The sequence below is a fragment of the Ranitomeya variabilis genome, chromosome 1, assembly GCF_051348905.1.
Source record: "Ranitomeya variabilis isolate aRanVar5 chromosome 1, aRanVar5.hap1, whole genome shotgun sequence".
Taxonomy (NCBI): domain Eukaryota; kingdom Metazoa; phylum Chordata; class Amphibia; order Anura; family Dendrobatidae; genus Ranitomeya; species Ranitomeya variabilis.
This window is the reverse complement of record NC_135232.1, coordinates 970,950,717-970,966,982: the sequence shown is the minus strand read 5'-3', so window position 1 is coordinate 970,966,982 and position 16,266 is coordinate 970,950,717. Positions and strand designations below refer to the sequence as shown.

The 16,266-nt window shown below is 52.6% G+C and overlaps 1 protein-coding gene across 2 annotated transcripts in view; it reads right to left on the bottom strand.

Moving 5' to 3' along the window:
* Window positions 1-13,725, bottom strand: part of TMEM131L (transmembrane 131 like) — a 161,739-nt gene extending 148,014 nt beyond the window's left edge. The window contains exons 1-2 of one of the 2 annotated variants that reach the window (XM_077279362.1): window positions 13,517-13,725; window positions 10,284-10,354 (exon numbers count right to left, since the gene is read on the bottom strand). In XM_077279362.1, the coding sequence (XP_077135477.1) occupies window positions 10,284-10,354; window positions 13,517-13,634 (189 nt within the window). In that variant the 5' untranslated portion in view covers window positions 13,635-13,725. The remainder of the gene's footprint in view (window positions 1-10,283; window positions 10,355-13,516) is intronic. The other variant, XM_077279361.1, reaches the window with a different exon arrangement.
* Between the last annotated feature and the right edge of the window lie 2,541 nt (window positions 13,726-16,266).

Sequence of the window (16,266 nt, the reverse complement as noted above, 5' to 3'; positions counted from 1 at the left end):
GGTAGTGTTTGAAAAAAGTTGAGGGTGAGGACCAGGTAGCGGCCTTGCAAATTTGGTCAATCGATACCTCAGCTTTCTCTGCCCAGGAGGTAGCCACAGCCCTGGTGGAGTGAGCCTTGATGCCGTCAGGAACCGGAGTGCCACTTGCAGAATAGGACAGACTAATGGCCTCCCTGATCCATCTAGCAATGGTACTTTTAGCTACCCCACATCCCGTTTTACTACCTTGAAAGGCTACGAATAGGGTTTGATCTTTCCTCCACTGACTAGTCATGGTTATATATTGTAACATGGATCTCCTTACATCTAGCATATGGAACTTTTGTTCCCCCGGATTTTTAGGATTATTACAAAAGGATGGTAACGTAATCTCCTGACTCCTATGAAATTTTTGGACTACCTTGGGGAGATACGCTGGGTCTGGTCTCAAGATTATCCTGTCATCAAAAACCTGAGTGTAAGGAGGGCATATTGATAGAGCTTGTAAATCACCTACTCTATGGGCCGATGTTAGAGCTACTAGTAGGACCGTTTTCAGGGTGAGTAATTTAGGTGATAATTCCTGCAAAGGCTCAAAAGGATCTTTGGTTAAAGCCTCCAAGACTAGATTTAGATCCCAAGGAGGGATTTTGGGAATAATAACTGGTCTAGACCTGCCACAGGATTTTATAAATCGTGAAACCCATCTATTAGATGCTAGGTTGCAATTATATAGGGCCCCTAAGGCTGAAACTTAAACCTTAAGGGTGCTAGTTGCTAACCCTAGCTGCAAGCCTGCTTGTAGAAATTCTAGGATGGGACCCACTGGAGCTACATCGCCTAACGGCTCACCGAAGAAATCTAAAAATTTCTTCCAGGTCCTACCGTAGATTCTAGACGTTATAAGCTTTCTGCTTTTTAATAGGGTGGAGACTAACCCTGGTGAGAATCCTTGGCGACTTAGTAGCGCCCTCTCAAAAGCCAGGCTGCCAGATGGAAGCCCTTCACCTGAGAGTGGGTCACTGGTCCATGGGTTAACAAGTCTGGCACATCTGGCAGAATCCATGGGTCTGTTATCGACATTTGCCTTAGAAGGGAGAACCATGGTCTTCTTGGCCAGAATGGAGCTATGAGTATTATTTTCGCTCGGTCTTCTCTGATTTTCCGGACTACTGTTGGAATCATCACTATCGGGGGAAATGCGTAAGCCAGAGAGAATTTCCACGGTATTAGTAGGGCATCTACTGCGAAAGGATGTTCGTTTGGGTTCAGTGAGCAAAATTTTTTCATTTTTTTGTTGCGTGAGGTGGCAAACGAGTCTATCTCTGGTGTACCCCAGGCCTGTATTATTTGTTGGAATATCTCGGGATTCAGGGACCATTCCCCTTGTCTCAGAACTCTGCGACTCAGAAAGTCTGCCTGTAAATTTTCTACCCCTCTTATGTGTAGAGCTGTTAGGGAAGATAGGTGTTCTTCTGCCCAATGAAATAGTGAGTTTGACACCTCCATGAGGCTCCAAGACCTCGTCCCCCCCTGGTGATTGATATAGGCCACTACTGCTCGATTGTCCGTCATGACTCGAGCATGGCGGCCCTGGAGCCGGGGAAGAAAATGTTTCAAGGACTTTACTACTGCCAATAGTTCTTTTACGTTTGAGCCATAGCTCTTTTCTTGGGGGGACCAAGTTCCTTGAATTGAATGGGATCTTAAGTGAGCTCCCCAACCTATGTTGCTTGCGTCGGTCGTGATGATGTCCTCGACCGGTTTCTGCCATTGGACTCCCATAGTGAGACGTTCCTCTATGGTCCACCATTTTAAGGAATTTCTTACATCCTGAGGAAGACATAAACTTCCTTCCAAATGCCCTCTTAACAGTCTTTGGGCTGACAGAACTTCCCACTGCAGTTGTCTCAGGTGGAATTGTGCCCATCCTACCGCTGGAATGCAGGACGTTAACGAGCCTAGTAGGGACATCGCTTTCCTTAGGGTCATCGCTGGTTGATGTATCGCTGCAGTGGTTAAATTGATTATTTTGGTTAATTTGTTCTCCGGGAGGAGGCAGAGTTGACGTTCTGAATCTAGTATCAGGCCCAGGAAGGACTGTACCTTTACAGGAACTAACTTCGATTTGGGGACATTTATTAACCAACCGAGCTCTTTTAGAGTTGATATCACTACCGTTATCTGATGGGAGCAAGCGGCCTCTGTCTTCCATATCACAAGAAAATCGTCCAAGTATGGGATAATTACAATATTCCGGGAACGGAGATATGACATTACCTCTGCCATCACCTTGGTGAAAACCCTGGGAGCAGTAGATAGGCCGAATGGAAGGGCTGTGTATTGGTAATGTTTCACTTGGTTCTGTATGTAGAGTGCCACTCTCAAGTATCTCCAGTATTTGCGATGTATTGGAATATGGTAATATGCGTCCTTTAAGTCTATTACTGCCATGAAGCAGTGAGGAAACAGAAGTTTTGTGGTTGTGTTGATGGACTCCATCTTGAAGGAGTAATTGTCTATTGAAAGGTTGAGCTTTCTTAGGTTGATTATGGTCCTCCAAGAGCCATCGGGTTTTTGTATTAGAAAGAGGGGGGTGTAAAACCCCCTTCCCAACTCCTGAATCGGGACTTCTTGCAAGACATTCTTTTGAATCAATCCGAGGACTTCCGTTTCTAGGGCTAATTGTTCCTGCCAGGCTTTCCTCCGGGGGGTTATTACAAAATTGTGCCTGGGTGGATGGATAAATTTTATTTTTAGGCCTTCTTTTATGATATTTAAAACCCAGATGCTCAGGGAGATGTTTATCCAGGCTGGATAGAAGAGGGAGAGCCTTCCTCCAACCTCTGATGTAATGTCATTGGGGGGACTTTTTGGCAGATGTAGAGGGCCCTTTGAACATATAACCTGATTTCCTTTTATCTTTGAAGTCCCAATTTCTCCTATCTCCTGGAGGTCGGCCTCTGTTAAATCTCCTCCGAAAAAAGGGTTTTTTCGGATCTTTCGGGAAGGTTGGAAAGGCTTTCTTTTTGTCTCCTGCCTGTTCCAAAATCTCCTCTTTTTCCCCAAAGAGGAGTTGACCATCACATGGGATGGAACATAGCCTATGTTTGGATGGCAAATCTCCCGGACAACCTTTAAGCCATAGGGCTCTTCTGGCCGCATTGGACAGGCCCGCTGCTCTAGCTGTTAATCTCGCGGAGTCCAGAGGAATCCGCCAGAAATGCTGCTGCCCCTTGAACTAGGGATATATTTGCAAGAATGTCATTCCTAGGGACTTTATCCCTTAGCTGATTTTCTATCTGTTGTAACCAGACAATTAGAGTGCGAGCTGTACATGTCCCAGCTATAGCCGGTTTCAAGCCCCCTGCCGCTGCTTCCCAGATGTGCCTCAAAAACCCATCTGCTTTTTTGTCCAGTGGATCTTTTAGGACCCCTGAATCTTCTAAGGGAAGGGATGATTTTTTCAGAGATTTGGCTACCGCACCATCAATCTTAGGGATTTTCTCCCAGGATTCGGAGTCATTTTCTTCAAAAGGATATCTCCTTTTAGATGAAGAAGGTAAGGTACCCATTTTTTCGGGTTTTTTCCATTCTTTTTCGATCAATGCTTTAATTTTTGCATTGACCGGAAATGTCCGTTTTCTTTTTTCCTCTAAACCGCCAAACATGACATCCTCAAGTGACCTAGGTGTCTTTTCCTCTTTAAGTCCCATTGCAGTTCTGACTGCTTTGACTAACTTTTCTACATCCTCAGTTGGGAAACACGGGCGACCCCCTGTATCACTATCTGAGGAGGAATCTGAGGACTGGATAGAGGCGGAGGAGGTAGAGGGAGAACGGGATGATTTTTGACTCTCCTGTTTCTGAGAGGCCTCCGAATCCGTAGACACTTTACGGCTCTTCCTCCCTGATTTTTTACGGGCCAGTTTTAGGGAGTTTTTAATTTCTGCCTGAATTATGGCCTTGAGGCTAGTGGCGAAATTAGGAGTCTCATCCTGTATGGTTTTTTGAATGCAGTCAGAGCAGAGGTCCTTCTGCCACTGAACTGCAAGCGGGGCTTTACAAAGGGCACATTCGCCGTTCTTTGTTTTGCCGCTAGATTTCCTCGGGCCCTAGTGATCAAACAGAAAAAATGGACCCTGTTACCATAAGGGTGACATTCACGAAGATCACTCACCACCGCCGTCAGTCAAGGGTACCGGTTTTGGAGGCTGGACAGATGCACGTGCAGTGTCCCTTCTGGACGCTGAAGAGTCTTGCCGGGCAGGACGGCTGCTGCTCCTACCACTTGAGCGACTGCTCTGGTGCTGGTGGCTCGGCAAGGCATCTGGCGAGAGCTCCTGACGCTGCTGCTGCTGCTGTGATGGCGGCGGCTGCTGCTGCTGCTCTGATTGTCCCACTTCCATGCTGAAGTTTTTGGACATGAGCGCGTCTTCTGTGGTCAGACACCCATTTATGGGGGACCACTGCACTCCCCGCCTCCTCAGGTGCCCAATGGTGGCCCCTCCCCTCCTCTGCCGCGCCGCCGGAGTCCTTTTTCCCCGGCCGGCGTTTCTTCATGGGCGCCGCCATCTTGGATCCGGCGCCCGCCCCGACGTCACACGGGCACGCCCATTCCCAGCGTGCCTTGCGCGTGACGTCAGACGGGCGACCCGGAAGCGGCCGCCGCACCTGGATGCCGGCAGAGGGAGGAGGGCGGCGTGGCAGCCACGGAAGGAGCTGGGTCCGACCGTGCTGCACCAACGCCCGCTCGGACACAAAGACCCCGGGGGACCTGCGGACGGCACTTCCAGGCTCCCGAACACCGACGCACAGGCGCCGCCTGCTCTTCCACGCCGGGAAGGGACCTGGGTGAGTGGAATCACCGCCGTGTTCAGCACGAGGGTCCCGGTCAGGACAGGAAACCCAACTGAAGCGACAGAGGTACCGCCCTTTTATTTTCAGTAGGGTTTCCTGTCCTGGCTGGGCGGATCCCCTCTCTCAGGTGTGCCGTCATGGGGGAAGGGAAAAAAGTGGTTTTCTAGTCATTTGGGTGTGCTGCTTACCCCAGAATAATTCTCTCTCTAATCATTTAAGCCCGTCCCTGTGAGCGTTAGCCATGATGTGCAAGAGTGACCTCATCACCAGCTCCCTAGAAATATTATGCCTGGTCACGATGGGCGTCCTCTGTAGGAATGTGCAATGAAGCCGGGTGTACAAACCCGACTTCAACGGCACACTGTGCGTGCTCAGGGAGGCAGCAGTGATGCCAGAGCCAACGTGGAGCTCATCCGCGACAATCAGCCAAAAACATCAACGTAAATATTGCAATCATTGGCGGCTTATGGGCCCGGCCTTATGTTTCCTGCCACGTTTTTTAATATCTTCCATATAGATCCAGAAATATGAGCCTTTTAGCACTAAATTGTGTGGTCTTTACAAGGGGGCATTCGTTGCTCACAGAGTAATTGTACAGAGAAGCCGAAAAGACGCACCGCCAGAAAATCCTGTGAGCAACGCCCCTTGTAAAGATTCTAAAAATTAGCACTACGTAAAAACGCCATGTCTCTGGAGCCACAGGGTGAATAAAAATAAATAATGAGGTGACCAGCAAAAATAAAATAAGAGCAGAGACTGATCACTTTGGACCAGACAATAGTTCCTCTTTAGGGTGACGAGGGATAAGGAGGTAAGGATTAGATCTTGAGTACATTAATAACTGCCTAGCATAATAAACAGCTACCTACAAAAATATACTAAATATAGATGAGCAATTGAGTTTCCACTGCCCTGGCCCAGCACCCAGTCCATTCCCAAAGCCGTCTTTACTTTTTCACCTGACATGTTGGGTGCGTTTAGCGCTCATTAGGCCCGCTAGGTTCACATTGCGTTAGGGCAATCCGTTTAGCGCTAGTGCTAGCGGATTGCGCTAATGCAATGTTTATTTAGGGGCCGCGTTCAGGGGTCGCGTTAACGTCCCCGCTCTCGCAGATCCCCGATCTGCGAGAGCGGGGAACGGACCTCGGGCGCGCCGCGGACGCTGCAAGCAGCGTCCGAGGCGCGTCACAGAAGAACGGCACATCACTAGCGCGAGCCGAAAAAGGCACGCGCTAGTGATGCGCTGCAGGCGAAATTTACATTGCTGTCAATGGGTGCGCTAACGGACCCGTTGCACGGCGTTAATTGCGACATTTTCGCCGTGCAACGCTATCCGTTAGCGATCACCCACTAACGCAAGACGTGATGCACGTCATGACATTGCATGAGGCCTAGTCATTAGGCCATGTGTAACGTCCTGACATCATGGGGCTTGTTCAGTGCCAGAGGGGCCCAGGATTCCAGCTACATAAATGAAGAGCAGAAGCCATGGAGGACCAGACTGGAAGCCAGGACCAGAGAAGTGAGGATCGAATCATTCATTTCTAACATTAAACATCCCCATCTGCACAGAAGAGAATCTTCATTTTAAATACCGGTAGCTGTGACCAAACACATAGGCAAAGTCTTGGATTACACCAGTTCTTCACGCCGCAAGTCCAGATTAGCTGCCTGCCAACAAGTCTAAGACAAACGTGTCTATAAGTGACTAATGTGCTATGGTTTGTTTGGTGATGGCATTTGACCTGGTAATCATTTTGCCCACATAACGTGATTTACATACCAAGGTTTGTAACAAAGAAAGCTGCAAAGGGAACCTGTCACCATGAAATTCCGCCCAATCTGAAGGGCCGCTGACTGGACCGAAAAACCCAGAAAGAGCAGAGGATTAAACGTTGAAAGCACAGGTTATACTGAATATTTTCTCACAAAACTATCAGTCTCCTCAGCTCCCACTATGGTACCTGCAGATTGGATGGGCTTTTCATGTTGACAGCTTCCATTTAAAGTTCTCTGCCTATTAAATGACATTATTGTTTCACAGTTGTAGTAGAAAAGCATACACAAGCAAGCAGTGATAGGGAGGGAAAAAGAAAATGTCTCCACCTGTAAGAGAAAGCAACATTACTAGTAATGTGGATGGTTAAGAGCAACCAACACCACCGGGGTCCACGCTACCCAGTCTCCAGGCACTGGTGGCCATAAGTAGCAGATACATTTCTTGGGTACCGATCCTCTCTCTGCTCTGAGGGTCTGTTCCCTCATCAAGGCTCATTTCATAAGGCAGAATTGTCTGGCGGTTGGTACTGGAGTCTGGTGATAGAAGTTCATTCAAGCCAAGATCCACATGGGTTTTGCATGGCTGGACATTTCTCTTGGTAGTTTTTTTTTTCCATATTTGCAAACCATTGAACAATTACTCAGCCATTTCCCTTCCAAAAAAATGTGTAATATATAGTATCATACAGATAAGCAGAGTCCCTGTGTCTCCAGATTATGGAGCCATAGGGACCCCATGTGCCATCTTAAAGGCCTTTAAAGGGGTATTCTCAAGTTTGAATGATATCCTCTGCACATAGGATAGCAGATACCTTCCCGATTAGGCTACTTTCACACATCAGGTTTTTTCCCCTCCGGCTCTTTTTTGAAAAACCGGAAGCGGCAAAATCAAAAGCTGGATCTGTTTTTTTCTCATTGACTTGTATTAGCGCCGGTTTGCGCCACATGGACCACCGTTCCTTCCATTTTTTCCAGATCCGGGGAAAACTTCTATTCCGGCGTCTGGAAAAAACGTCTACAGTAACGTTTTTTGTCTGTGGGGAAAAAACGGAAAACACCTGATCTGGCGCTTCCGGCTTTTTGCTACAATGCATGTCTATGGGCGCCGGATCCGGAAAAAGACAGATCCGGCACCACATTCTGGTTTTTTAATCTGAGCATGCTCAGAACCAATTGGCCGGCCCCCAGGAAACATATATACACAATGCCAGCGAGGCCCTCACTCATTTCCAGCCAGTAACAGAGGCTGCCAGCCACAGAGCCACGTGTCATTCTCTGTGCAGTGATGGGGTGGATCCACAAACGCCGTCGGCACATAATGCGCTGCTGTTTCTCTCGCTCCTTCTCCAGAACAATAGCTTTGAATCGATTCGCCTCCACAAAATCCACGTTGATCTTCACAATATTCACAATAACGCCTTCCATCTTGCTCTCCAACCTGCTCCTCTACAACCTGTCACAGATAGGCTGAAGGAACGCTGTATATATAGGTTTTCAGTAGCCAATCATATTTTGGAGCCTCCCAGGGGCGATTTTAAAAACCGGATGCTTAAAAAAACGGATAAAAAAACGGAAGAAACGGATGCAAAACTGATTAAACCGATCCGGTTTTTCGCCGGCTCCACTAGTTGGATCCGGGGGAAAACCGGATCCGTTTAATCAGTTTTCCACATTTTACGCTGGATCCGTTGCGACGCCGGAATAGTCATGACTGCTAAAAACCTGATGTGTGAAAGTAGCCTAACTGAACTGAGCCTCAGATTGATTCAGAGAGCAGAGGCACTGAAGAGACCCTGTGCGAATAGAGTGGGGGGTGATCATGTGCAGTCTCTACATTCATTCTTATGGGTGTGCAAAAGACCAGCTGAGCGCAGCACTTGGCTATCTCCGGTGGTCACGTTAAGTATGAATGGAGCAGCAGTGTGTATGATCAACTTCAACTCCATTCACATGGGGCTCAATATGATGGGAGTACAAGCGATCAGATGCCCAGAGATCGAGAAGTTATTCCACGAAGAGGGGGACGAATGAGTATTCGCAAATTAAGATAAATGGCTTACTATTAAATTATGCTACAAATTAGAATACAAACTCCCCTGAGGAAAAGGGCAGAGGGACTACCACCCATATACAGGGCTAAGGAATGTGTTGGCACAGAATAAATAAAAGATAAACGTTGTCACACAGGTTTTCCGGCCTTCTACTGAATATATCGGCAATGGTTTGCTTTTAAGATATCTATGGCCTACAAGAAAAACTTAGGGCTGTTTCACGTATCCAGGTTTCCGTACTCAGACCATGGTGCACGGACTGGCAGTGGGTCTCCTGACCTGAATTCGGCAGCCTCATAAGTAAATATAAGGCTGCGGATCTCAGGTCAGGACCCCTGCGGCTAGCCCATGCATAGCAAACCTCAGGTCAGGAACCGTGCAGCTAGCCCATGCATCGCCGGCAGCAGGTCAGGACCCCTGCAGCTAGCCCATGCATCGTAGACCTCAGGTCAGGACCCCTACAGCTAGCCCATGCATTGTAGACCTCAGGTCAGGAACCCTGCGGCTAGCCCATGCATCGCAGACCTCAGGTCAGGAACCCTGCGGCTAGCCCATGCATCGCAGACCTCAGGTCAGGAACCCTGCGGCTAGCCCATGCATCGCAGACCTCAGGTCAGGAACCCTGCGGCTAGCCCATGCATCGCAGACAGCAGGTCAGGAACCCTGCAGCTAGCCCATGCATCGCAGACCTCAGGTCAGGACCCCTGCGGCTAGCCCATGCATCGTAGACCTCAGGTCAGGAACCCTGCGGCTAGCCCATGCATCGTAGACCTCAGGTCAGGACCCCTGCAGCTAGCCCATGCATCGCAGACCTCAGGTCAGGACCCCTGCGGCTAGCCCATGCATCGCAGACCGAAACACATATGCAAGGCGGCCTTGCAATAAGTTTTGGATAGTCCCAAAAGACTAGTGACATGTTAATAATAAATCTCATGTTTTTTTTATTTCATCTTCATCACCATTTATGGCTGACATCAGGAAAAGTCTTTTCTTGGGATAAGTGGTGTTTCTGGCCAGGGAACCCCAACCTATCTGACCTTTGTATATCTGAAAATCAACCCTTTTATAGAAGCAAGTGAACATAAGAGTTACATGAAGGAATGTGAAGATGCCAGGAATAAAGGAACGTAAGGATTTTCCTTTGCAATGATAGTATTGTGAAGATGTAGACCTAGTGACTAACCACACGCAGTAAGTAAACTATGTGGCATACTACCAAACATATTACATAGGCTTTCCTAATGTTTCAGCAGATCAGATGGCAGCAGAAACGGTTTTATCTAATTGTGCCAGCTGATCGCACTTATTCGAATATAAAGCACACCCACACCACCACATTATCACCCATGTACACAAACATAGCAACTAACAACACATAGACTACAATGAAACCACAAGTGGTGACCCTGGGTGTAAGATCCTGTCCCACACAAGATCTCTGTCCCCCTATTGTTGCCCAGAGACAGTACCTCGCGTGCGGAAAGTTCATCATCACATCTAATGGACATACACTAAGGAAACCCAATACTAGCCATAAAATGACAGCTGTCAGAGAGATCACTGAACATAAGGTGATGTTGGTGTGTGAAGTACATCATTACTGCTCCATCTCACCTGATTGGGTAGCATAAGCTCAGCGTCTTCTGCTTGCCACAGCTCCACCATGCTGGGGACAGGCTCGATCACTAGAGGTGGCACAAAACAATAGAACCAGGATTATTGGAGTCATCAGAACAAAAGCAAAATAATACAAGGCATACTCCAGTGCACACCATGACGGCAAACACCAGCAAGCCGGCCACACAACGACGCTCTGGAAGATAGGTGACAAGGCAGCCAGACACTGAAGCCGGGCACCGGGAGACAAGGCAGCCAGACAAAAGGAGACAAGGCGGCCACACACTGAAGCCGGGCACCGGGAGACAAGGCAGCCAGACAAAAGGAGACAAGGTGGCCACACACTGAAGCCAGGCACCGAGAGACAAGCCGGCCACACACTGAAGCCGGGCATCGGGAGTCAAGGTGGCCACACACTGAAGCCGGGCACCGGGAGACAAGGCGGCCAGACACTGAAGCCGGGCACCGGGAGACAAGGCGGCCACACACTGAAGCCGGGCACCGGGAGACAAGGCAGCCAGACAAAAGGAGACAAGGTGGCCACACACTGAAGCCAGGCACCGAGAGACAAGCCGGCCACACACTGAAGCCGGGCATCGGGAGTCAAGGTGGCCACACACTGAAGCCGGGCACCGGGAGACAAGGCGGCCAGACACTGAAGCCGGGCACCGGGAGACAAGGCGGCCACACACTGAAGCCGGGCACCGGGAGACAAGGCGGCCACACACTGAAGCCGGGCACCGGGAGACAAGGCGGCCACACACTGAAGCCGGGCACCGAGAGACAAGCCGGCCACACACTGAAGCCGGGCACCGAGAGACAAGGCGGCCAGACACTGAAGCCGGGCACCGAGAGACAAGCCGGCCACACACTGAAGCCGGGCACCGGGAGACAAGGCGGCCACACACTGAAGCCGGGCACTGGGAGACAAGGCGGCCACACACTGAAGCCGGGCACCGAGAGACAAGCCGGCCACACACTGAAGCCGGGCACCGAGAGACAAGGCGGCCAGACACTGAAGCCGGGCACCGAGAGACAAGCCGGCCACACACTGAAGCTGGGCATCGGGAGTCAAGGTGGCCAGACACTGAAGCCGGGCACCGGGAGACAAGGCAGCCAGACAAAAGGAGACAAGGTGGCCACACACTGAAGCCAGGCACCGAGAGACAAGGCGGCCAGACACTGAAGCCGGGCACCGGGAGACAAGGCGGCCAGACACTGAAGCCGGGCACCGGGAGACAAAGCGGCCAGACACTGAAGCCGGGCACCGGGAGACAAGGCGGCCAGACACTGAAGCCGGGCACCGGGAGACAAGGCGGCCAGACACTGAAGCCGGGCACCGGGAGACAAGGCGGCCAGACACTGAAGCCGGGCACCGGGAGACAAGGCAGCCAGACAAAAGGAGACAAGGTGGCCACACACTGAAGCCAGGCACCGAGAGACAAGGCGGCCAGACACTGAAGCCGGGCACCGGGAGACAAGGCGGCCAGACACTGAAGCCGGGCACCGGGAGACAAGGCGGCCAGACACTGAAGCCGGGCACCGGGAGACAAGGCGGCCAGACACTGAAGCCGGGCACCGGGAGACAAGGCGGCCAGACACTGAAGCCGGGCACCGGGAGACAAGGCGGCCAGACACTGAAGCCGGGCACCGGGAGACAAGGCGGCCAGACACTGAAGCCGGGCACCGGGAGACAAGGCGGCCAGACACTGAAGCCGGGCACCGGGAGACAAGGCGGCCAGACACTGAAGCCGGGCACCGGGAGACAAGGCGGCCAGACACTGAAGCCGGGCACCGGGAGACAAGGCGGCCAGACACTGAAGCCGGGCACCGGGAGACAAGGCGGCCAGACACTGAAGCCGGGCCCCGGGAGACAAGGCGGCCAGACACTGAAGCCGGGCCCCGGGAGACAAGGCGGCCAGACACTGAAGCCGGGCCCCGGGAGACAAGGCGGCCAGACACTGAAGCCGGGCCCCGGGAGACAAGGCGGCCAGACACTGAAGCCGGGCCCCGGGAGACAAGGCGGCCAGACACTGAAGCCGGGCACCGGGAGACAAGGCGGCCAGACACTGAAGCCGGGCACCGGGAGACAAGGCGGCCAGACACTGAAGCCGGGCACCGGGAGACAAGGCGGCCAGACACTGAAGCCGGGCACCGGGAGACAAGGCGGCCAGACACTGAAGCCGGGCACCGGGAGACAAGGCGGCCAGACACTGAAGCCGGGCACCGGGAGACAAGGCGGCCAGACACTGAAGCCGGGCACCGGGAGACAAGGCGGCCAGACACTGAAGCCGGGCACCGGGAGACAAGGCGGCCAGACACTGAAGCCGGGCACCGGGAGACAAGGCGGCCAGACACTGAAGCCGGGCACCGGGAGACAAGGCGGCCAGACACTGAAGCCGGGCACCGGGAGACAAGGCGGCCAGACACTGAAGCCGGGCACCGGGAGACAAGGCGGCCAGACACTGAAGCCGGGCACCGGGAGACAAGGCGGCCAGACACTGAAGCCGGGCACCGGGAGACAAGGCGGCCAGACACTGAAGCCGGGCACCGGGAGACAAGGCGGCCAGACACTGAAGCCGGGCACCGGGAGACAAGGCGGCCAGACACTGAAGCCGGGCACCAGGAGACAAGGCGGCCACACACTGACACTCTGGGGCCCGGAGACAAAGCCCGTCTTACAATGGTGAGCAGATTACGCCAGTTGTCAAAGAGGGATAAAGGCTGCCACACTCAGCACCATGTGCTGGTAAAGCGGGTGCAGAATATACTTCACTACTTGGGTTTTCACTGACATATCATTCCTATCCTCTGCCGGACGGGTAAATATAATGCCCACACCATATGATAAGAGCCAGTCTCTCCTGGTCTCCCAGCAGTGGCCAGCCAGGAGACCCATGTGCCAGGGAAGTGATGCTGGGTACACATGGTTACCAGGAGGAAGCACAATATTGACAAGTTTGGCTGCCAAACATCAGGACCCTATACCCAGGCTCAGCCCTGAGGTGCCCGACACACTGGCATCATGCACGCTGCCCACAGACAAAGCCGGACTCCAGGCTCCGTGTGTTTGCAGTGAGCGGAGCACAAGCCCCTGCTATCTGCCCAGAACATCCATGCAAGGAGGACAGGCCCATTTCCTCTCCTCCACAGTATCCTCCTCCTTCACCCCAGCAGCAGGGCCCCTCGGCAGCGGCACCCACAGTCTGCGCGCTGCATGCATTCCTCACCTTGTCCCCCTCCTTGTCGGAAGCAGGGCAGCAAGACGTGGAGGACCCCCAGCATAATATTGACGGCCGTGGCGCTGCAGCAGCGGCTGCCCCGGTGAGGGAGAAGCGGCCCCGCCATGCTGCTGCTCGGGCTCGGTGCTCGCTCGGGTGTCAGCAGCAACAGCGGAGCGGGCGGGCCCGCCGTGCACACGTGGGGCGAGGTGTGTGAACGCGGCCGGGCGGGGAGAGGAGACGCTGCCACTGCGTGCGTGCACCACGGGGCGGCGCTGTCCCTCCCACACAAAGAGAAGCGATGCCAGCCCCGAACAATGGGCACAGGGTCTGCGGCGGGCAGCAGGCGCTCCACACAAAGACGTGGCAGCACTGTGGGGCTCTAAGGCTGCACTCATTCCTAAATACAGTCTGTAGGGAGGAATAGGGCACTAGAAGTCAGGATACACGAGTATCAGCAGACTAAGTCTGCAGGAACTGGTCACCCCCAATGTCTAGGGCACCCCCATATACAGTACACGGACTGCACCCCCCATATACAGTACACGGACTGCCCCCCATATACAGTACACGCACTGCACCCATATACAGTACACGGACTGCCCCCATATACAGTACACGGACTGCCCCCATATACAGTACACGGACTGCCCCCATATACAGTAAACGGACTGCCCCCATATACAGTACACGGACTGCCCCCATATACAGTACACGGACTGCCCCCCATATACAGTACACGCACTGCACCCCCATATACAGTACACGGACTGCCCCCATATACAGTACACGGACTGCACCCCCTTATACAGTACACGGACTGCCCCCATATACAGTACACGGACTGCCCCCCATATACAGTACACGGACTGCCCCCCATATACAGTACACGGACTGCACCCCCATATACAGTACACGGACTGCACCCCCATATACAGGACACGGACTGCACCCCCTTATACAGTAAACGGACTGCCCCCATATACAGTACACGGACTGCCCCCCATATACAGTACACGCACTGCACCCCCATATACAGTACACGGACTGCCCCCATATACAGTACACGGACTGCCCCCATATACAGTACACGGACTGCCCCCATATACAGTACACGGACTGCACCCCCTTATACAGTAAACGGACTGCCCCCATATACAGTACATGGACTGCACCCCCTTATACAGTACACGGACTGCCCCCATATACAGTACACGGACTGCCCCCCATATACAGTACACGGACTGCCCCCCATATACAGTACACGGACTGCACCCCCATATACAGTACACGGACTGCACCCCCATATACAGTACACAGACTGCACCCCCATATACAGTACATGGACTGCACCCCCATATACAGGACACGGACTGCACCCCCTTATACAGTAAACGGACTGCCCCCATATACAGTACATGGACTGCCCCCCATATACAGTACACGCACTGCACCCATATACAGGACACGGGACTGCACCCCCATATACAGTAAACGGACTGCCCTGATATACAGTACACGGACTGCACCCCCATATACATTACACGGACTGCACCCCCATATACAGGACACGGACTGCACCCCCTTATACAGTAAACGGACTGCCCCCATATACAGTCCACGGACTGCCCCCATATACAGTACACGCACTGCACCCATATACAGTACACGGACTGCACCCCCTTATACAGTACACGGACTGCCCCCATATACAGTACACGGACTGCCCCCCATATACAGTACACGGACTGCCCCCCATATACAGTACACGGACTGCACCCCCATATACAGTACACGGACTGCACCCCCATATACAGGACACGGACTGCACCCCCTTATACAGTAAACGGACTGCCCCCATATACAGTACACGGACTGCCCCCCATATACAGTACACGCACTGCACCCCCATATACAGTACACGGACTGCCCCCATATACAGTACACGGACTGCCCCCATATACAGTACACGGACTGCCCCCATATACAGTACACGGACTGCACCCCCTTATACAGTAAACGGACTGCCCCCATATACAGTACATGGACTGCACCCCCTTATACAGTACACGGACTGCCCCCATATACAGTACACGGACTGCCCCCCATATACAGTACACGGACTGCCCCCCATATACAGTACACGGACTGCACCCCCATATACAGTACACGGACTGCACCCCCATATACAGTACACAGACTGCACCCCCATATACAGTACATGGACTGCACCCCCATATACAGGACACGGACTGCACCCCCTTATACAGTAAACGGACTGCCCCCATATACAGTACATGGACTGCCCCCCATATACAGTACACGCACTGCACCCATATACAGGACACGGGACTGCACCCCCATATACAGTAAACGGACTGCCCTGATATACAGTACACGGACTGCACCCCCATATACATTACACGGACTGCACCCCCATATACAGGACACGGACTGCACCCCCTTATACAGTAAACGGACTGCCCCCATATACAGTCCACGGACTGCCCCCATATACAGTACACGCACTGCACCCATATACAGTACACGGACTGCCCCCCCATATACAGTACACGGACTGCCCCCCATATACAGTACACGGACTGCCCCCCATATACAGGACACGGGACTGCACCCCCATATACAGTACACGGACTGCACCCCTATATACAGGACACGGACTGCACCCATATACAGTACACGGACTGCCCCCATATACAGTACACGGGACTGCACCCCCATATACAGGACACGGACTG